Source organism: Engystomops pustulosus, chromosome 7 (genome assembly GCF_040894005.1).
Source record: "Engystomops pustulosus chromosome 7, aEngPut4.maternal, whole genome shotgun sequence".
In the NCBI taxonomy this organism is placed as follows: domain Eukaryota; kingdom Metazoa; phylum Chordata; class Amphibia; order Anura; family Leptodactylidae; genus Engystomops; species Engystomops pustulosus.
This window is the reverse complement of record NC_092417.1, coordinates 121,514,590-121,538,268: the sequence shown is the minus strand read 5'-3', so window position 1 is coordinate 121,538,268 and position 23,679 is coordinate 121,514,590. Positions and strand designations below refer to the sequence as shown.

The following is a 23,679-nucleotide window of genomic DNA, read 5'->3' as shown; positions in this document are numbered from 1 at the left end:
ATCCTGTCTTGTCGTGCGCCTTCTGCTCTTGGCCTCTCTATACCGACTCTATTACTCCAGCCGAACTAGCACCTCGTGTCTGGATACCCCAATTACGCTGGCTGCACCTCGACCCCAATTAAGACCCTATATGCCAATACGAGAGTTGTGCCTTATGTTTAAGCACAACTAAACCAGGTAAGCGACTGTCTAACCACGTCTGATACCCTGAATCAACGTTATCACCCTATGAGCGCTGTTGTTTCCCTTGTTTGCGATCTTCCTAAATCTGCATTAAAGTACACCTACCATCAGTTTTGCTGAGGAACAATATTCATTTCAGTATATTCTTTTATCATAACTCTATACAACGCGATTGCAGAAAAGTAGAGTTATAAAAATAACGCTAATTAGTCTGAGGTGCTCGTTACGTCACCAGAGCGCCTCACAGTGAATAATCTTAACTCCCCCTGTTCTGGACCACATTCCAGTTGTATTAAGATCCAAGATGCATCAATACGGGGGAGTAAATAAATTTAAAAAACGAGCTCTGGTGATGCAACACCCCAGATTAATTAGCATATTTTTTATAACTCTACATTCCTGGAATCGCGATGTATAGAGTTATAATTAAAGAATTCCTGAAGAACATTGTTCCTCGGGAACTTCTTAGTAGGACATGTCTACTACCCGAAAATAAGACCTAGTACAATTTTTTTTTTTCAAGCTAAGAAATATAAGGCCTCCCCCGAAAATAAGACCTAACAGCAGTCATTGCTGCAGATTACAGCAGTATTAGTAAATGATTTAAATACTTAGATGCAGAGGTTGTGACATAGGTTAAGAATTCATGGGATAAAGTCACTGACTGCGATCAGCGCTGCGATCAGCAACCTGGACAAGAAGTCCTCATAGAAGGAAAATGAGAGATAAGGGCCAGAGATTTCCATAGAAATGTAGCCACATGAAATTCAGAGTTTGTAGAGTTATAAGAATGCAAGAGAAGTTGCTGACATGATGGTTTTTAATCAAAAATGCTTTTTGTTCAAAAACACCAGAATTGTTAAATGTACCATAGATTGTTGTACATGAAAATAGAGTCACAAGAAATTCTTTGCGCAATTCAGATGTTGATGTATGTGATGGCATTACTACAGTATATTAATAATTGTTACAGTAATTTCTTGTTCATGGAAAAATAAGAAACCCCTGAAAATTAGACCTTGCGTCTCTTTAGGAGCAAAAAATAATATATATAACAGTAAAACTGATGGTAGATGTCCTTTAAATACGCATGTGTGTTTTTAATGCAGATTTGTGTCATGTACCGTGTGTTTTTGAAATCAACTCGTATATATGCAATGTAATTTCAAGCAAAAATCTTTATCATAATGTAGATTTGATGAAGATTTAATGAATATTTTCACAAGCCTATAAAAAACCCCGCAATGCATTGATAATCTTTACTGAAAATTTGCAAGTATTCTGCATGTGTGAAGATACCCTTAGGCTACACTACATCCACATGGCCGTATGGGGGCCGTATATACAGTCGACGTATATAGGCCGTATATATGTCCCCCATAGATGGTAATGGGCGCATGGCACCGAATGGTCATGCGTCATACATCGCTATGGAGGGGGGTGGGGGTGAGAAGCCAACGGGGCGGGCACACTGTCATGTGCAGTTTTTGACAATCATTTCATAAAAATACACAGTTTATGATACACTCTTGCCTTTACTTAGCAACAAATTAAAAAAACTACAACATAGCATTTATTATTATGTATTTACTGTAGAATACATAATATAAATACAGAAATTTGATTACTGGGGATCTGACACCGAGGAACAGGTGGTAAAGTCGAGAAGGTATTATACATAGGCACAGTTATATATATATATATATTATGGGAAACACCCAAACACTGGACTCTAGAACAGTCTAGATCCATGGAACCTCAGCACCTACTAACCTGGAGGTCATTCTGGGGATTCCAGTCACTGTCAAATATAATGCAGGTGTCAGCAGCAGTCAGATTTATCCCCAGACCTCCTGCACGGGTGCAAAGGAGGAACACAAACCGATCAGAATCTGGCTTACTGAAGCGATCAATAGCGGCTTGCCGAAGATTTCCTCGGACTCTACCATCAATGCGTTCATAAAGATATCTGAAAAGTGTAGAAAGTTAATAAAGTGAATATATTGTTTATTTGCTTAAGTGATCTAGATATCCAATTATGTACTGTCAAGGCAACCTTAAAATGAACCTGACACAAACGTGTGACTTTATATACCAAGTTTATAAAACGTAGAATCTGCAGTCTAATGTTTATCCATAGTTCTCATTTGCATGGATGGCTATTCTAGTAGATAATCATCACCTAAACTAACTCTCCCCATTTCACCAAACAGAACATGCACATTGGGGCAGATTTATCAAGTGTCTGAAAGTCAGAATATTTCTAGTTGCTCATGGCAACCAATCACAGCTCAGCTTTCATTTTACCAGTGCTCAAGAATATTTTAAAGGGGAGCTGTGATTGGTTGCCATGGGCAACTAGAAATATTCGGACAGCCTGATAAATCTGCCCCATTATTGAGAATCCCTGCCGGCTGAAAATCTCTTTAATCCCTTAATGAGTAGATCTTTCTGTGCCAAAGACAATTAGACATTTAAACAACAATACATGGAAATCTACACTATGTTATTATTTAAGAAGACACGTAAAGGGGGAACTTTGTTAAACTTATCTACCGCAGACAGGTTACAGTGACAGCGGTCTATTGCCTGGAGTCAGGGACACCATCCAGAGGGGTTACTATCATTTTGAGTCTTTGGGGCAGATTTACCCGGTCCATTCACGATCCAGCGGCGCGTTCTCTGCGGTGGAATCGGGTCCGGCCGGGATTCATTAAGGCAGTTCCTCCGACATCCACCAGGTGGCGCTGCTGCGCTGAAGAGCGTCAGAACGCACTCAAGTTCACTTAGTAAATGACCCCCTTTGTCTCCAAAAATGCTGCCCTTCAGAGTTCTCCACAAAACCCCTTTAAGCATAAACTTGCTTTTTCCCATTGGACATAGGGCTCATTTACATGGCTGTTAATGAGGACGAACATGCGGCGCAAATTTGCGGGCGCATATATGTCCTCATAGACGGCAATGGGGGCGGTAGAGTGCAACACTCAATGTGTGGGACCAATCTGCGCCACATACCATAAAAAGATAGAGCATGCTCTATCTCTCTGCGAGTGTGCGGCCGCTGTTTTCTATGGGGGGAGGAGGGGTCGTTGTGGGCATACCGCTTGTGAATGAACCTTAAAGAAAGTCCAGTATCAAAATCAAGCATGATAAACCAAGCTCTGTGACTGTAGTAACATTTTTTTCTTTTTTTTGGTGGGGTGGGGGATGGGGGTGTATCACACTGTGTTATGTAACACCCCTATATAATCAACCCATTTTCAAATCTGCACCCCTCAAACTATCAGAAACAACTTTTAGGAAGATTGTTAACCCCTTGAGATCTTTATAGTAGTTAAATCAAAATGAAGGTGAAATTAAGAATGGTTATACGTTCATTTAGCCCTAAAACTTAGCCCATTTCCAAAAGAGAAAACCCATCTTACAATTTGTTATGCAATTTCTCCCGAGTACAGAGACCCCCCCCAAATGTGGCTGTTATGTGGCAGCCGGGAAGGACGGACCTGCAGCTGCCAGGATTTTAGTTTCCTCATAGGCCCCTTTTGTAGGCAATAAAATGTTAGCTTTTTTGCTATTGGGGCCATATGACGGCATTTTTTTTTGAGGGGCTAGATGCTTTTTCCAGTGTTACCATTTTGGTGTTGGTATCCCCTAACATCAGTTCTTGTTAGTACTGGATTTTTTACTTTTTTGGTCTTTTCCCTAATGTGGGAAAAAAAATATACAATTTTTGCAGAGCCATCTTCCAAGTGGCATAACTTTTTTGGCTATGGAGCTGGTTGATGGCTTGTTTTTTTTTGCATGTTGTACTATGCAACAGTATTATTCTGGAGTACATATCTTTTTTCGATTGTGGTGTACAGACCTCCTATCAGGCGAGTTAAATGCCACGGTCGCACTGCCTACACCATTTAATGGGTTAAACACCCACATCAGAGCCCACTACGACCTCGGGTGTTACCCTGGGATGTCAGCTATTAGCTACAGCTGACATCTAGGTATGCACCAATACCAGAATTTTAAGTACGATACAATACTTTGAAAAGTATCACGATACTCAATACTACCTGAATCTGAAATGTTTGGGGGGTTGGGAATTATCTGTTTTCCGTGCTGACAAAAACACAGTATTTTTACTAAATTTGTTGGAGTTTTTTTAAGGTGCCAACTAAACGGGTTAAATAATGGATTAGATTTCTAGATTGTGAGTTACGAACGCAGCAATAACAAATATGAGGGTATTTTAGTAAAACTAGGGGACTATAAGTACAGGACTACCATTTCCAAGTGTTGGTCACATCACCAGGACATAATGCAACGCTATAGCAATTGGGGGGGGGGGGGGGGGGGTGTTAGGATTCGGACAGATTGCATATGCGCATATTGCATTTAAACAATACAAGGCATCAGGGTCCGGTTACCCATTGTATGTGTTACCATGGACACGTATATGCAATCGGCCAACCCCCCTGTGTGTTAGCGTTGCATTATGAACGCAATTCTAGCGGCACATGTGACCGTGGCTTTTCAAAGCGGGATCCTTCAACCACGCTTCCGAACCTCTCCGAGGGTACTTCATATGTGCCGTTTTTTGAAAGCAGAACAATCTGAGAACACACTTGCTCTCTGATTGCCTTCGTGATTTTTGTTTACGAAAATCAAGTGAAACAAACATTCAACCCAGAACATGTCCATAAAGTTATATGTAACACGAAAAGCACACACACACGCTCATGAATAAAGTTTTTATTTCACACCGTCCCTCCATTATTTATACCTATGTTATGGCGTCCTTACTCAAATTCTTATGAAACACGGAGGGTTCCTTTATTGTACGGCTAATACAAGGAGCATACACCTGCCCCCCCCCCCCCACCTTGTTAAAATCAAACAAAACTGATGTCAAACCTTTGTGCTGGTTTGTGATGCAGAAATTTCCATTTGTGCCGCTATCATTTTTAAGGTATGTTTAGGTCAGTGGTGGCGAACCTATAGCACGGGTGCCGGGGTGGCACTCGGAGCCCTTTCTGTGGGCACCCAGGCCATCACCAGAGAGGACTCCAGGAATCTTCCTGCAGTCCCAGACAGCCTAGGACTTGCTGTGCACAGAGCTATTTTAAAGTGACAGTGCTACCTGGGACTACTGGAGGAGTGGGAAGGTGTGGACAGATCTGGATTATCATTGTAGCTCCTGCTCCGGCCCTGACAATTCTTCCTGTTTATGGGACCCTGGAGGGAAACTACAATGATCATCCAACTTTCTCCTATTTTCTGCTTTATTGGTGTCCTCAGGGGGCTGGTATGAATGAAAGCTGTGACAGAGCAGGGAGTATAAATCACAAATTAAATTTCTGTGTTGGCACTTTGCGATAAATAGGTGGGTCTTGATTGCAGTTTGGGCACTCGGCCTCTAAAAGGTTCGCCATCGCTGGTTTAGGTGTTTACATCGGATTAGGATGAACTGGTAAAAAAACAAACCTAGTGACATTTTCCTGGTTTGATCACTTTGGAAAGAATGAACTCTGCTGACCACTAGAAAAAATTATGAATATATCAAAAATGATAACAGCACAATCAAAAATGTAGCTGCACAAACGTTTAACACCAATTTTGTTTGATTTGAACAAGGTGGGGGGGGGGCAACTTCACTAAGGTGGAGCATAAACATGCTCTATTGTCTATGTGCAATTTTCTGCAAAAAATGTTTGGCACCCCTTGTGGATTTAACGTTCTCTTTGGTGCATACTTTGGTGAAAATACACATGTATGAACTCCTCACATTTTACTGTATTTAGTAAAGTATATTTTCTTTATACAAGTATTCTGGATTTGTACTTTTTAGAAGTAATTTGGAATTTTCATGTATTTTTTGCATTTTATCACTGTTTGATGCAAAGTTGCATGAAGGTGGTAGTGTGCACGAATTTTAAAATGGATTTTGACAGAATAGGAGCTTCTTACTTTTGGGAGAGTACATTTTTTGTAGGTCCTGTTTTTTGTGGTATATATACTGTAAATCTGTTAATTTTATGTTTTTATCTTTAATGCCTTTGTGCGTAAACCTCTGCTTTGATGTGAGTTTTATGTAAAAACATTTGTTTTCATGGCACTTTCAATGCATTTTTTGTTTAATAATTAGTGTTTGTCACAAAGTTACAGGAGGGTGGTACAGGCTATTATTTTGATTGGATTTTACAGCTTTCACATTGCGCCCCAAATACAATGTCTACATTATTCTTTGGGTAGGTGCTATCACAGGGATAACACATTTGTATAAGTTTTTATAATATTTTCATACATTTACAAATGTGGGTGGTGTAATTTCTTGGGACTTTTATTGACGTTTTTACTGGTTATATTTTTAGGACTGTACGGCCTTTTGATCACTTTTTATGAATTTTTATATTTTTCAAAACGGAAAAAAGTGCCATTTTCGACTTTGGGCTAAAGTAAGTAGCTCCTAGTGCTAAAACAAACGTAGCAGTGTTACAATGCTAGCCTTATCAGAAACCTCCGATAACGCTAACAAACACTGCTGCGCTGTATACTAGAGTCGAAACTCTCAAAGCGGTCCGACGTATTCATGAGGGAGTGGTCTGAGGTGCTGCCTCTTCCCCTGACCATCCCGCTTAATCCATATGCCAGCGATGACTGCAGCACGTCATGCAGTCACCGCCCCCAATCCCGCACCCTTATGAATACGCCGAACAGCTTTGAGAGTGGTCTGCGTTTCTAGTGTACAGAGCAGCAGTGTATGTTAGCGTTATTGGAGGTTTCCGATAATGCTAGCATTGTAACACTGCTGCGTCTGTTTTAGCACTAGTGCCGTTTTTGAGGGTAACAGGTCCCCTTTAAAAGGAAATCCACCATTTGGATGACAGCATTTTAAACTAGATATACCTTAAGATTGCTGTAGACATGCTGAGGCAGGATCTTATTTTGTGTTTTTATCAAAAAGTTGCCTTTAAATGAGGCTCTGGCGCTTCTTTGCACACTCTCCCCTCTGCTCCTAATTATGCACACCTCAAGTGTACACTAGATAATACATTGACGAGAACATCATCCTATACTCTACAAGCCTATAATGGGAGATGAGCTGCTGTACATTCGGACAGCCACTGCACATTTGTGAGCGCTGGGTAGTTCCAGTGCCAGTAAAAGCTATTCAATGGCCCATTCTAGCAGTTCTTTTAAAAACCAGGCCAGAGGGCTTCACATTCAGAAAAACAATTACTCTGGTGGACCTGGACCATTTAATCTTTCACATAAAAAAAAGAAATGTACATAGACAGGCTATAGATAGCTACAAGAGTGGACTACATTGAGTAAAAAAAGCTCTTTCAAATAAATGAGACGAAGAACAAATCTAGAGGGCATTACATTTGATAAGAATGTGCCAAATACATATACCGTATATACTCGTGTATCGGCTCCCGATACCCGGCTCCCAAAGTTCAGGACATTAAATAAATAAACTTAGTTCTCACCTTCCGGCGATACTCACCCCCGATCCTCGGCGCCGGCTTCCAATCCTCAGCGGTGGCTCTCGATCCCTGGCGCCGGCTGTCTTCTTTCTTCTTTTGCCGGTGGAGTGGCGTCCATGCGATCTCCCCGCCGGCGCTCACTATGATGCGGCGGTGTGACGTCATCAGCGGCGACACCGCCGCATCATAGTGAGCGCCGGCGGGGAGATCACATAGACGCGACTCCCCCAGCAAAAGAAGAAAGAAGACAGAAGCTGCTGCCAGGGATCGAGAGCCCCCGCCGAGGATCGGGGGTGAGTATCGCCGGCAGGTGAGAATTAAGTTTATTTTTTTTTATGTGCTCAACATACAGGGGGGCAGGCTGTATACATGAGGGGTAGGTTGTATACATGAGGGGGCAAGCTGTATACATGAGGGGGCAGGCTGGCTGTATACATGAGGGGGGAGGCTGGCTGTATACATTAGGGGGGCAGGATGGATGTATACATTAGAGGGGCAGGCTGGCTGAATACAGTAGGGGGGCAGGCTGGCTGTATACATTAGGGGGGCAGGCTGGCTGTATACCACTTGGGGCTGGCTGTACAATACACCCTCGGCTTATACTCGAGTCAATAGGTTTTCCCAGTTTTTGGTGGTAAAATTAGGGGTCTCGGCTTATACTCGGGTCGGCTTATACTCGAGTATATACGGTACTTACCTTTTGTGCATGAGGTAGTCTTCCAATATGTCCAAACAGCGCACCATCTGGGAGAATATGAGCACCTTGTGGCCCCCAGCTTTCATTTTGGGCAGCAGTTTATCAATGAGGACCAGTTTCCCAGCAGACTGGATCATGGCCTGGAGGTAGAAATCTGGTGCCATTGGGTTGTGAGTTTCTCTGAACTCTCCAAGGATCTTTTCTTCAGCTCCTGCAAAATAATTTACATCATAAACTTAGCATACATCTACATGCTCTAAAGCATTGGTGCACAACCTTTTTTGGTCCGCATTGTCATACCGCTACTCTTCAGAGGGCAGCACTATTAAAACCATAGATGTGCCAAAAACCACAGTACAGCAAAAATTGCCCCCAGAAACCACTAGTGATTTGTAATAGGTAACACAGACCCCAGAGAATACTGCAATACAGTACAGACAGGACAATAATAATGATGGAAATTTTCTTAACCCATTCAGCAGTTAATTGTGAATAACTGGCTGCACAGAGGGGCTCTTGTAGCCACATATTCATACTTATCTGCTGCACAGGGACGATTCTTGCCTTTTTGCTGCCTGAGGTGAAAAGAGTATAACTACTATAATACTGCTCCCTATGTACAAGAATATAACTACAATAATACTGCCTCCTATGTACAAGAATATAACTACTATAATACCACCCCCAGCTAGTCCCCCTCTGTTCCAAGCTAGCCCCTGCACAATAGCTACCCCCCCTCTGCCTCCAGCTAGCCCCCCTTTCCTCAGCTAGCCCTTCTTGCCCTCAGCTAGTCCCCCTCTGCCCCCACTGACATTAGCTAGCCCCCCTTACCCCCAGCTAGTCCCCTCTCCTGCCCTCAGCTAGCCCCCAGCTAGTGCTCCAGACATTAGCTAGTCCCCCTGCTAGCCCCCTGACATTAGCTAAACCTTTTTTGTCCAAGGGCCACATTGTCATACCAATACTCTTCAGGGAACAGCACTATTAAAACTATATAACTACTATAATACTTCCCCCTATGTACAAGAATAAAACTACTATAATACTGCCCCCTATGTACAAGAATAAACATACTATTTTACCATCCCCAGCTAGTACCCCTCTCTATTCCAAGAGCACCTGCACATTAGATAGCCCCCCTCTGCCCCCAGCTAGCCCCCCTGTCTTCAGCTAACCCACCTTGCCCTCAGTTAGCCCCCTGTCCTCAGCTATCCCACCTCTGCCCCCAGATATCCCCCACTGGTCCCCTTCTGTCCACAGCTAGTCCCCTCTCCTGCCCACACAGCTAGTCCCCTCTCCTGGCCACACAGCTAGTCCCCTCTCCTGGCCACACAGCTAGTCCCCTCTCCTGGCCACACAGCTAGTCCCCTCTCCTGCCCACACAGCTAGTCCCCTCTCCTGCCCACACAGCTAGTCCCCTCTCCTGGCCACACAGCTAGTCCCCTCTCCTGCCCACACAGCTAGTCCCCTCTCCTGCCCACACAGCTAGTCCCCTCTCCTGGCCACACAGCTAGTCCCCTCTCCTGGCCACACAGCTAGTCCCCTCTCCTGCCCACACAGCTAGTCCCCTCTCCTGGCCACACAGCTAGTCCCCTCTCCTGGCCACACAGCTAGTCCCCTCTCCTGGCCACACAGCTAGTCCCCTCTCCTGGCCACACAGCTAGTCCCCTCTCCTGGCCACACAGCTAGTCCCCTCTCCTGGCCACACAGCTAGTCCCCTCTCCTGGCCACACAGCTAGTCCCCTCTCCTGGCCACACAGCTAGTCCCCTCTCCTGCCCACACAGCTAGTCCCCTCTCCTGGCCACACAGCTAGTCCCCTCTCCTGGCCACACAGCTAGTCCCCTCTCCTGGCCACACAGCTAGTCCCCTCTCCTGCCCACACAGCTAGTCCCCTCTCCTGCCCACACAGCTAGTCCCCTCTCCTGCCCACACAGCTAGTCCCCTCTCCTGCCCACACAGCTAGTCCCCTCTCCTGGCCACACAGCTAGTCCCCTCTCCTGGCCACACAGCTAGTCCCCTCTCCTGCCCACACAGCTAGTCCCCTCTCCTGCCCACACAGCTAGTCCCCTCTCCTGCCCACACAGCTAGTCCCCTCTCCTGCCCACAGCTAGTGCTTACTACACTACACACGTTTTATTGCAAATTTGCTACGGCAAAAACACAATAAATAGCAGCCCCGCTGCTTCACAAGGAGCTGCAGGCGGTAGGGCGGGGGACACGGATTGTGCATCCCTGCTCTAAAGTGACCTGACAACTGTATATGCAAAATACAAAGTACTTTACTACACATAGAATGATCATTTCATAGGCAAAGTTTATCTATAGCAGCTTCAGGGTGCATGCAGAACATACCCTGCTGCACTGCAGTCTCACCTTCTCCATATGTACAACAAACACAAATGGACATCAAAGAGGTCGGACCTCTGGTGATATTAAATATTCCAAATTCCCAATTATTAAATGCCTGTGGTATCTGCTAAGGTAGATGTATGTAGATGGCCACAACTATTTGAAGTGTACTGACTCACTGATGGAAATTTCTTTAAAGGGGTTTGCCCATGAAAGAAATTTTAACATTTCAATCCCCTAGTGATGTTTAGTGAGACAGGTTGGAATTTTATCTGTGAAATGCAGTATTTTGTTATCCTGAGTATACTTAAGAAACTTGTCGTTGTGGGACTACCGCTTTAAGGATGGGGACCTCTAGATGTTTTAGCATATGTAGGGCTCAAGGTGATTCTTACCTTTGATAAGATATGGATGGTTACAGCACTTGCGTAGCTCCATCATTGTGTTTACTAGGTTTGGAACATTTGCTTGACCAGCTCCTTTAGATAAAAAGGCAAAATTCTTTTCCAAAATGGCTCTGTAATATTTCTTCTGGATGTTAGTCAGTTCTACTTCTATGATCGTTTCTTCCTTAGGGGCCAGTTTCTTCTCCACATCTTCTTTGAGCCTTCGTAACATCATTGGCTTAAGAATAGCCTGCAGCTTTTGGACCTGAAATAAATAGAAATGAATATAATTAATAGAAGCAAAGAAATGTCCACTAACCAATAATGTTTTGTACACTTTTTCAAAGTTGTGCTTGGCTACATCTTCATAGCTGCTTGAATATGATATAATGTTCTCCCATTAGACTAGGACATACACACATCACATTAGAAATACGGTAGTAGAGATCATAGAATGCAGCAAAACTCACGGAAAAAGGTACTTCCATGGATGAACACTTTATAAATTTAAGGTTATAAACTCCCCCCCCCCCCCCCCCTTAAGTATGCATTTTGTTCTGTACTCAAAAATATAAGCACACATGATAACACAGGCCAGCTGCAAGTCAATGTACCTGTTCCTCAGTCTTTAGGTCTCCAAACTCTTGCATGAATGTGGACTCAGAAGGAAAGCGCAGAGGCTCTAGGAAATGTAACAGACTGAAGAGTTCCTCCACTGTGTTTTGAAGAGGAGTTCCGGTAAGAAGCACCTTGTGTTCCTGTGGTGTGGAGAAGTTTAGGATTGCAGTGGTTATTACTACAGTATCGCTAACACTGGTCAATGCCTAATGCAAATTACACACTGTTCATTTCAAATAATTTTTGATATTGTGGGGGGAGTGTTAAGTATATTAGAAAAATATTCACAATTTAGAAATTCTGCATAGTTTGTAAAGAAACAGGTTGCAAAGTTCCCCACATTAACGGCTTTACTTTCCCATTGTCAAGGACTGACTGACTATCTACCGGAGTGAAGATGGGACCGTCTCCAATCTGCTCTGTGTTTGTTTTGAGAGTAGTGTTAATCTTTTCTGCTCTCTCCCTGGTTGTAGTCTGCCATGAGAAGTATTCTCAAACATCGGGCCTATAGTGAGTTAATCCTCACTGCCCAGAGCTATGTAAACAAACACATGTAGGCGCGCGCACGATCGTGCGCACGCAGCGCCGAAGCAGTTTATGCTATAAAGTTTAAAAAGTGTTAAAACCGCGATACCGCGGTTTTAACACTAACGAAACTAAGCACCGGCACCAGTTCACCCTGAGCTGGTGCTCGGTGTTTACAGCTTAAACCTACCATTTGAAATGGTAGGTTTCCTTTAATGGTAAAAGTGGTTCTTTTATTCCACAGTGTACACTTTTTTTTACTGGAAAGGGTTGGGCAGCAAGATACTGTAATATGAACAGACATTGAGGAATAGAAATGATCAAAAATGTCATAATACGCATGGCAATATAAATGTATGTGTGTCTACAGGTTATAGAAGAGATTTCCAAGTAACAGGGACTTGTTTCTTTGGAATGATGTAGGTTCCATGTAAAAGAATGTACTAAACTGGATTCATGTGCAATAACAAAAGTACCTGCATGTGGACATGTACCTACCAGGTTCATGAGTTTTAATCCTTCCAGCAGTTTGCAGTTCTTGTTCTTCAGCCTGTGCGCTTCATCAATAATAACACATCTCCACTCGATGGCATTGAGCTCCGGACAGCCTCCTAAAATCATCTCAAATGTGGTGATAATGGCATGAAACTTGTAAGTCCCTCGGATAACACGACCCTGTAAATTTAATAAGCCTTCAATTATTGTACTCCCATATTTCATATTGTGTTTCCACTAGCGTTGCACAATGTATTGAAACCTCGATACTTGTTCTATACTTTCAAACTCAGAATGGTTCAATACTGTTTTTTTTTGTCATTTTCGGTACTGAATGTCTTATCCCAGTGATGGCTAACCTATGGCACTGGTGCCAGAGGTGACACTCAGAGCCCTTTCTGTGGGCACTCAGGCCATCACCAGAGATGACTCCAGGTATCTTCCTGCAGTCCCAGACAGCCCAGGACACAGAGCTATTTTAAAGTGACAGCTCTACCTGGGACTATTTTCTGCTTATTGGTGTCCTCAGGAGCTGGTATCCATGAAAACTGTGACAGTGAAGGGAGTATAAATCACAAATTAAATTTCTGTGCTGGCACTTTGCGATAAATATGCAGGTCTTTGTTGTTGTTTGGGCACTCGGCCTCTAAAAGGTTTGCCATCACTGTCTTATCCTGTTCTACAGACTCCTAGTAGCTGTTTGCAGGGGAATCCTCAGAGGAGACATCGGGCAGAGAATCCTTCGAATAGAAGTGTCAGGCCAACGGCAGAGCAGGGACCGCGACATCAGGGAAATATCATCTGTCCACATATGGTGTCTCTACATCTCCCCAGGGCTTCCCATGCCACAAGGTCTCTAAATTATTTCATGTTATTAAATTAAAATATTTTATTGCCCAGCCAGGATTTTAACTAACAGCCTCCACCCTCTACCTGCCAGAGATACAGCGCCTCTATCCACCAGACTATGGGATAACAGGTCTTCAATGGGAGGATGTTATCTCACTACAGTTTCCATAGAGGCCCCATGCACTGGTATATAGAGATATATCTTCTCAGAGATCTCTCTATATATCACTACATTATCCTTTTTTAAAAACATATAATTAATAAAGTTAAATTGAATTAATAAGAATGTAAAAGACACAAAATAAATTATACATTTTATATTAACATTAAAAAGGGCAACTTTCACAACACATACTGTATTCTAAACTGTCATAAAAAACTAAAGCAAAACACTGGTTGCTTGTTACTGATTGTATGCGTTTCATTGAAAATGGATATGCGACTGGGCCCCTTCCCCGCACATTTGCATTGTGTTTCTAAATGCCTCATGTAACTGCATCCTTAATGTTGAATTCAGATAATACTTGTTTCTTTTCTTGACAGTTCCTGATTCCTACTAAACCCTCTTGGGGGTCACTAGGGACCATTGGGTTTGTTGTTTGGTTATATGTAATATAAAACACAAAATAATGAGCGAGCAGGTTGAGCTTGGGTGTAGACCTTTACTTGACTTATACAAGGCATGTTGATAGAACTGTTGTGTTTTATGTAGTACCGTACACACAAACTCTACATATGCCTGTGAAACTTTTGCACTGTATGAGACTGCATTCTTGCTTTCTGCCAGTTGCTGATCACCAATAAAAGAAATTATAAAAAAGAATAGAGGATGTACTTCTAATTTACCATGTAATTTTTAATTTGTTTTATCGCTAACCCAGCAAACCAATATAAAACATGATTCCTGTGAAATGTGTCATTTCCAGTTTATTTATTTTATAAACTAAAACCACAGTATGCGTACTAGGTAAACCATACCTGAGAATCCCGAAAATACATCTCATACTGCTGGATCATCTGCCGGCTGATCATGCTGCCATGGTATACAACCACATTGAGATCTGTCCACGTGCGAAATTCTCGCTCCCAGTTGGTGATGGTGGAGAGAGGAGCAATGATGAGGAATGGTCCATGGATCCCAGACAAATATATCTCATGAAGAAATGTGATGCTCTGAATGGTTTTACCTAGACCCATTTCATCTGCCAAAATACAGTTCCGTCTGTAGAGTTGGAGAAAAAGGGGAAAAACTCAGTCACTTTTGATTTTAGAAAATGTTTTCTTTAGACATCGGTACGTCTTTAATGATGTTCCAAAAACAGATTGTTTTGGACATTTGGAAATTGATTCACAAAGGTTGTATTTTGTACTTATGGGGACAGTCAAGAGTTACAAAATGTTTCCTTCTAGAAAGTTGGCCTCCTGTTTGTTTTATTTCAATAGAGTAATGCTGAAATGACATCATTTTTAGGAAGAAAGCAGTCGTTTTTATTTTATTTTCCATTGTAGACATAGCTATTATAATTTTCTTTATAAAATAAAAAACCATAGAACATTTCTACACAGTAGCCGCTTCCCTGGGCGCAGCGATATTGCAGATGCACATATACCTTCTCTACTGCCTACAGCAAGGAATGTGTTTGCTCTAGAGGTGGACAATCCTTCTTCAAGCTAGATTTGTAGCTGCCAATGGAATAAACGCAATGTGAGGGCCACATTACGTTCAACACCCAAGACATGGCCTGAAAAAAATCATGGACGGGCTACAATCATGCTATTCTACTTAAAGGGACCCTGTCATCAGAAATTGACCTAATTAACCAATAACAGTATGTTGTGAAGCAGATTAACACCTTTCAGAGCATGTTTCTTTCATGGCTCAGTATGGTGGCATCATTCAGAAAATTAATGTTAAAGTGATTTATAAATTGGTTGTATAAAGTCATGGAGGTGGAGAGCTCAGCATTGAAGCAAAACTCTCCTCACTTCAGAATTAAGGAGATCTGGTTAATATGTCTAGATGTAGGACCATCAATTACAGTGAATTGGACCGCGCTGGACGATAAAATAGACATTATCAAGAAGGTATTTAGTTACTTGATGACATACTGGTAGTGGTTGATTAGGACAATTTTTGCTGACAGGTTCCCTTTAAATAGGATTATGAGATGGATAAAGTTTTTTACTGAATTAAATCATTAAAATTAATCCATAACGTGTGTACCATGGTGTATACAGATTGTGAACTGGAGTAAGAATCCTGAGCACCATCAATCTCCCTGGAGCATGTGGTACTGCTGCTTTTCTACATGTTGTCTCCAGCAGACAGAGGGCACAATGCGTGGCAGCACACAAATCTGCTTTCATGTTGGTACCTTCTGGATGATTGTTCATTAAAACAAAAAAATCTATTGCTTTGACTCACCTGTTATACCAGTTGAAAAGCAGCCAGTTAAGTCCTTCTAGCTGATATTCTCGAAGCTGGTTACCAGTATTGTATTCTCGGGAGCGATTTATTTTCTTCCAATTGTTTGGGGGTGGTCGATCCTAGAAACAAAAATAACAGAAGTGAACTGTCAGGACGGACAAAACTTCTTGTGCAACAATGTCTCTCCATTGCACACACTTAATCTGCAGCTATTTAAAGGAAACCAATCCTAAAAAAAATGCACCACTGTAAGGAAATTAACTAGGTATGCCCAGGTATGCCCACGCCATCTCAAATGTGGAGCTACACTTTGACATCACAATGGTTGATAGAGAACTTACCACTCGCCGAGTATCTGGTCTAAGAGACTGTAGTTGCTCAAACTCCTCAATTTTTCCCTGGTCAACATCTTCCTTCAGTTCCCATGTACTGTCTTCGTACGGGAGAGAGCACCACTTCACTAGGTAATAAATAACAGGCTGAAAAAGATAAAGTATTAAATCACGTTCAATACTGATAATTTATACATTTGGGTTCCAAAAGTAAAAAAAAAAAAAATTTGATTTACCTCCCCAGTATCATTATCTTCACAGAAGGAAACCTCTAACACTCGATCCACTTCGACATAGTCTGGATTAAACATTTCTTCCTCCATCTACAATTATAGAAGTGAATCAGAACTTAAAATGTCATCATGTTAGTGTGTGAAGATACACTGACAGTGCCTCTAGTGAGTGAACCACCAGAAAATTGAAGGTGGTTAACTAGCTACAATGCCCGCTCACATGCCAAGGTTGAAACCCACATTGGAAAGTAAATTGCCCTTTAAAGCCCATAACATGTAAACCATTGTTCATATTTCAAAAGTACCTAAAGAAGGTTCCAGAAGGACCTTTCAATTTCTGCTAGGCAAAGGTTAAAAGCTCCTCTTTGTTGCCACAAAAAAATACCCAATTTGGGTGTCTTTTTTTAGAAATAGTATTTGGAATTTGACACACGTGCTTAAACACAAACATTAGGCTACAGGCCGACAAACGTATGCCATCGGCCAATAGCTGGGCGGGCATACGTTTGTCGCGATGGAAAGGAGGAAGGGTGACCCCACCCCTCTCCATAGTGATGCATGGAGCACGGCACCGTAACACGGGGAAAGATAGCACATGTCCTATCTTTTCCGTGTGTATGATGCGGTACAGTGCAGCACACGTGCGCCCATTGCCATCTGTGGGGGAAATATGTACGGCCACAAGCTTGTGGCCATACATACAACTCTCCCCCTGCCCTCCTCCCCCCGGCAGTCGTGTGAATGCAGCTGTAGTACTGTAAACTACAGAGGAAAGTAAAATATGTTCCAAATATTGTTTCATGAGGAACACTAGTATCTACTTACAACCTGCAACATGCCCAAATTTCCAACCAAAGAAACCTTCCCTAACTTACATCAGCAAAAAAGTGTGCTCTCTGTGCCTGTCTGATCTTGAAACGCTTGATCTTCTGCTGAATTCTTTTGTCTTTTAGCAACTGCTGCTCAGTGGCCCATTCACAGTGAAGGTAAGAGCTTAAAATAGGAAATAAGAAGAAAATTTAATAGATGAAAATGTATAAACAAAGATTTTTTGGGTCAGTGAACTACAACTGGATATGCTAACTACACTAACGTAAACCTATTATCTAAAACCTAAAAGAAACCTGTCATACTGTAGACAGTCTGGTCAGTTGGTAGCATGTTATAGAGCAGGAGAAGAGGATTAGATATATTGTTTTCAAGGAAATGATTCAGGGAAACTTACTATTCCTATTGATAATTAAAACAAATATTTATTAAGAAAAATATTTTTTTTAGTTTAGAATATGAGGATCAAGATAGCCTATGAACCTAGACAAAATTAATTTCTCAACAATATGTTTCTCATCACGCAATATCAGCTTCTGCTTCACAGCTGACATAAGGGATACCTAAAAAAGGGGGAAAAATTTATAAAGAAAGCGAAGCTAATTTTACTTACTAGTTTTTATACTTTACGTAGAATTCTTCCACCTCTACCAACATCCCAGATACAGTCTAGAAAACAAAAAAAGAAAAGGAGGAAAATAATCATGTGGTCCCATGTTCTTGTGAGAAACAATATCAATGCGTATATCTTATGATTTTATTTATTCTCACCTCCTTCTTGACAATCCTGGAGGATAAGATTTTGTCTACAATGCTAGCATCTTCTTCACTAGGGTTTTCCTGCGGGAAAAATAAGGTTCTTGGTTATCCCTAGTACAGAAATTAACTGTGCTGCAACCACTATTGATGCGGTTACCCCCCTCTGTGTGCCTTGGAGCCCATGGTGGAAAGAGTGGCCACCAAAACTGATCCCTTAAAATCAAATCTGATTAAAGAGTATTTCTAACAACTTATAAGGGAATGCGTCACAATGAAAATACAGGCATTCAAAAAATTGTCTAAAACATTTGTTACATTTGGAGCAAGGCTTTCCAGACAAATTACACATGTTTCTGCCACAAAAAAATAAAAAGTCCAAAATATCATGACCAGGTCTAGCAGCCATGCTATCTGAGGCATGCTGGTCGTAGACATGATGGGTGAACCTTATTAACACACTGCAGTTGGCATAATATATAGTCAGCCCATACTGGTAGACATACCACAAAGAGCTGTAAAGGCTGCTCAGCTGGCAGGGGGGCATTACTCTTTTTATTTTTAACACTGGCCTTTGGTTCCTCTTCAGATTGCTTCCCTTCTCCTTCTTCCGCATACTTTTTCCTTTTTACTTGCCGATTGGATCTTCGTTTCTAGAATAAAGAAATCAAATATAAAAAACAAAACAAAAAAAACCTATGACTAAAATACTTTTAGAAGCTTGATGACATCTTGGCCAATATTCCCAATTGTCTCTTTCCAAGTTCACCGTTTTCTGAAAATCAAAAGCACAGAAGGCCACATATTGTCTGATGTCCCTAATTTTAGCAGTTCCCCAAAATACCATACAAGTTTGGATAAGGGGTTGGGCATAAATTATTATTATTTGGAAATAAATATTTTTTGTTCTCAAGTCAACAATCTTAAGAAATCAATAATCTGGCAGCATCTTAGCCATTACCTCAACCCATTGACAAAACACACACTTGGCTCCATGTGTATGGGGCATGGGAGTAGCTGTTTGGCTGTTACTATGGATAGCTGTTGACAATATTAAGATTCATTTTTTGTTCATTTTTTTTTAAGGATTCTGTGGTGATCACTGTTCAGTTGAAACGCCAGATGACTCATTGTCAATATCAGCCTAAAGCTACATTGAAATGTGGCGAATTTTCAAAACCTTGTTTTACCTTGTTGGAAAGTTGTCATTTAAAGGAATCCTGTCACCACATTTGCACATATACAGCTAGTGAGATGTTCCTATAGAGCCCTATTAACTAACTGACACCCTTATATTAACTAAAAATACACTTCCCCATAAATCAATTATATCTTATATTACCTGGACTCCGAGGAGGCATGTCTTGCTCGGCCAGCCCCTCCCATCTACTTTTCCCCATGACATATGCCTCCTTACTATTCAGCAGTTCAGCAGGGTGATGTCATCAAAGGTTTTGTACCCTTAACATTTGCAAAATGTACCCCTGATGACATGACATCACAGCAGCTCCATAGACAACTTCTCTCCATCCTCTTTGGAGGCTGCTGTGATTTCATGTGATCACATACATACAGTACAGTACGGGTAAAGTGTTCTAATGTGAGGTGGCTAAAGAACCTGAGATGATGTCACTCTGGTCATATGACATAAATGTAACACAAGGAGAGCTGTCAGTCAAAATAAGGGGGCGTGGATAGAAGTGTTGTGTGTGTGCGAAACTTAGACACTGCCAGGTGGTGTCGCCAACAGTGTGAAGGATACCAGGGTGGAACGCAGCACAATAGGGAGTGTGAATAAATTAGGAGCACAAGGAGCCAGGAGGCACTGAGGTGACGTAAGCCTTAGCGCCTCCGGCTCATAAGAATGCAGAATATAACCTTATATTTCTACTATGAGGAAGCTCCAGGCAGTAAGTGTTTTATAAACCTAAGAAAACTGCAGAAACGTTAGTTATGGGCATCTACCACCAGTATATCTATATATATTAAAATAGTCTAAATATTCTGCTTTTGGTCATCTCTCTTAACTTTCTATTCCTTACTTCCATCATCAGTATTTAGTACTATAGAAACAGGAGGATGAGGATACACAGTGGCAGGGAATAACCTTATTTGTAATTTGGCATACACCATGTGGTGGCTTTGCTGTTAGCAGCCTCTTGTGTAGTGGTGGGTTGCCTTGCTGAAATTCTACAAGTCAGGCTACTTGAGTTATGGGCTACGAAACGCATCACCTTGTTGTTTATTTATATACTACTAAGTTTTAAATTGTTATTCATCAAAATTAGTAATAAAATTAGTAAATCACGCTTGAGCTACATGCTCACATTCTTTCGGATAAGACAGTGAGAAATACCGAGGGCTGCCCCGTGGATTGACCAACAAGCTGAAAAAGTTGGTTGTGACTATAACACAAGCTGAGAAGGGGAGCATACAAATATTATAATAAAGATTAAGGTTACAACCCAAAAAATACTACACAATATTTGCGCTTTCCGTTTTTTTGGGTTTCTTCTCTTTTTAATCCTACCAGCAATACAATTTGTACAATACTTTGTACAAATGTGGAGAAAAAAAACCCTATAAAATTGTCCGCTTTTAATTGTTTGAAGCCTGTGTCATGGCTTTTAGAAACCGGAAATTAACTTACATGGAACTACCTTCTAAAACGGTTGTGCTTGAAGAACAGTTTTACTTTTCCATCCAAAAAAAGCAGGGCATGCAAGTCCTTTATGCCCCCATGACCCACTGAGAACACTCCTGGTAAGTTGCTGGGGACTGGCCAGCAATGTCTGCTAAACAACGTGGACATCTTGTCCTACTCCATCAGGATTCACTAAACTATTATCTGGAGCATCTCATAACTACAGTTTCCACTCCATATGCTGTGGAGACAGCTGGGTGCTCTTCTACTAGAAGCAAATGGATACAGAGCAATGTGAATACAGGACATGCAACATGTTATAATTCTGATATCTGGGAACCTGACCACTGGGACCCCAGTTTGCATGAGAATAGGGGAATCATTAGCCCACCAAATTGAGCATGTCCCTTGCCTCTGCATTCAAAAGTACAACATAATGGGCAGGATTAGACATTGAAGCAATGCAAATGTAAAACTTCTCAAGAAATATGTAAGGCTGTGAAACAAGTAATGAAAAACTTAGTATGTCAATAGTGCACACCTGAGCGTCTTCATCTTTCAAAGCTCGCGAAGCACTTTCACTGTCCGAGATTTCATCTGATGAGTCAATCTTTCGCTTTTGCTTCTTGCCCAGAGTGATGATAATTTTTCTGTTGAGATGAATAAAAATATACACTTACAGGAGGAATATTTAAGAAAATAGTCTCACATTGAAAAACCCTCAAAAAAATGTTAAAGCACTCATGCACATAAATGCTTACATAACATAGGCTAGAAACAACAGATCAGTAAATCATTGTGAAGGAAATGACGGGAAAAGACTGTCCCTACACGGGTAGGAATAACACCTCCTCTGAGTTATGTGGCTCGGGCAGTCAACTCACAAAAGAGACCGTGAAAACTAAGGATGAGTGTATGAGAAATTCATTCGTCCACATGCTATCTGTTCCATCTGTGGATAGCCACACACAAAAATAACAGTGGTGTATATGAGGGTCAAAACTGTTTAGCCTCAGGAGCCTTTGCAGATAATAAAGTCCCCATATTTTAGCAGAACAATGGACCTCAACAATGTTACTAAACACGTTTCCTGGAACAATGTATAATATAATATAGAAATATAAGATAAGTATAAAGAGACATATTTACACAAAATGCAAATACAAAGTTTTACAGTACTACAATAATGCAGAGAGTGCGTGCGGCTAACAGATAAAGGTGCAGTTTAATGGGTATTAAATATTGCACCAAAGTTATTTTAGGAGAACTTTCATTAGACTGCATGGTATGTGTTGTCTGAAGATAGAATGGATATGTCTCCTACTAGTAGGATGCTACCAGTAGGCTGTTTGGTCTCTGTATTCATGTTTGATAGTATAAAAAAGAATCTACTGTGGTGTTTAAGAAATTACAGGAGTCTGATATAGTTGGAACGTGCCCTCTATATGTAACTAAAGCTTCCCTCAGCTATTTGGCATATGCTGCAAGCACACTAATGTTGTTTTTAGCCAATGTATTTCAAAGGGTTCACAAACATGTGCATGAGCTGATATACCGGATGTTATCCATTTCATCATAGCATCTTAATGTTTTTTTAAAAATATATTTTATAAATTATATATAATAAATCATGTGAGATATACATAAGCAGACCTCGAATTTTAACACAAAAAACTGTAAAAACCTATCGACTCAAATATAAGCCTAGGGTGGAAAATGCATTGGTCACAGCCTCCCCAGTATATAGCCTGCCAGCCCCCTGTAGTATATAGCCTGCCAGCCCCCTGTAGTATAAAGCCAGCCTGTAAAAAATTGTGGGGGAAAGACCCCCCCAAAGGCAAGTTAAATGCTGCGGTTGCGCTGACTGTGGCATCTAATGGGTTAAACACCCGCGATCAGAGCCCACTCCGACCGCGGGTGTTAAACTGGGGTGTCGGCTGCTGCGAACATGAAGACAGAATAGGAGCTGCCCAGGCCGTCGGAATGGTGAGTACTGAGTTTTTGTGTGTGGTTTTTTTTTTTTAATATACCCAAATATAAGCCGAGTGGGGAATTTTCAGCACAATTTTTGTGCTGAAAAACTCGGCTTATACTCAAGAACATACAGTAACTATCTATATCTAGCCACATGCTTAAAGGGGTATTCCCACAAAGACAAGTTTCTTAACCCCTTAAGACGCAGCCATTGTATAGCTTAAGGCTCAGCCCAATTTTTGGATTCTGACATGCATCGCTTTATACAGTTTTAATTTTTGAACACTGTTACTTATCAAAACGATTCTGAGATTGTTTTTTCCTCACACATTGTACTTCATTTTAGTGGTAAATTTTGGCAGATAAGTTTTACGTTTATTTACAAAAGAAGAAAAAAATTATGATTTTTTTTTTTTATTTGCAATTTTCAAAATTCTAAATCATTGCGTTGTCAGGCAGATACATTTACCACCTACTTACATTGCTGAATAAAATTTCCATATGTCTACTTTACATTTTCATAATGTTTTTAACGGTGAAAAAGAAAAATATGTGTGAGGAACAATGATAATCTTTATTAAATATGATGATAAATGTTAAAAACAATTAAAAACCCATTCTGGATAAACATCAAAATCATCCCCAATGCCAGGTTAAGGTGCAAAAGTAAATCACAATAATAAGTGATGTACAAAAGGAAGAGAGGAATGCAGCCTAGAGACAAGTATAGGTAAAAATGGATGGACATTATTACATAACCATATAAATAGTCAGGGGAGAGCAGATGAAAGTGACCAGGATACGGGCTGGACATTATGCACATCCAGTTTGCGTTTCAACCTTTGGAACGCATGCGCTTCATGGCCTGTGGACCGCACACACTTTTCCATGGAGACATCT

At 41.3% G+C, this 23,679-nt stretch overlaps 1 protein-coding gene across 6 annotated transcripts in view; it reads right to left on the bottom strand.

The window, feature by feature from the left end:
- The window catches only part of CHD9 (chromodomain helicase DNA binding protein 9), a 151,790-nt gene that overhangs the window by 50,020 nt on the left and 78,091 nt on the right, over positions 1-23,679 (bottom strand). For all 6 annotated transcript variants that reach the window (XM_072117699.1, XM_072117700.1, XM_072117704.1 and 3 more), the window contains 14 exons: positions 21,347-21,455; positions 18,668-18,814; positions 18,177-18,245; positions 18,019-18,074; positions 17,453-17,570; positions 16,581-16,667; positions 16,354-16,491; positions 16,010-16,131; positions 14,563-14,806; positions 12,739-12,915; positions 11,712-11,855; positions 11,107-11,362; positions 8,365-8,575; positions 1,957-2,152 (listed from right to left, as the gene is read on the bottom strand). In XM_072117699.1, coding sequence (XP_071973800.1) covers positions 1,957-2,152; positions 8,365-8,575; positions 11,107-11,362; positions 11,712-11,855; positions 12,739-12,915; positions 14,563-14,806; positions 16,010-16,131; positions 16,354-16,491; positions 16,581-16,667; positions 17,453-17,570; positions 18,019-18,074; positions 18,177-18,245; positions 18,668-18,814; positions 21,347-21,455 — 2,074 coding nt within the window. The remainder of the gene's footprint in view (positions 1-1,956; positions 2,153-8,364; positions 8,576-11,106; positions 11,363-11,711; positions 11,856-12,738; positions 12,916-14,562; positions 14,807-16,009; positions 16,132-16,353; positions 16,492-16,580; positions 16,668-17,452; positions 17,571-18,018; positions 18,075-18,176; positions 18,246-18,667; positions 18,815-21,346; positions 21,456-23,679) is intronic.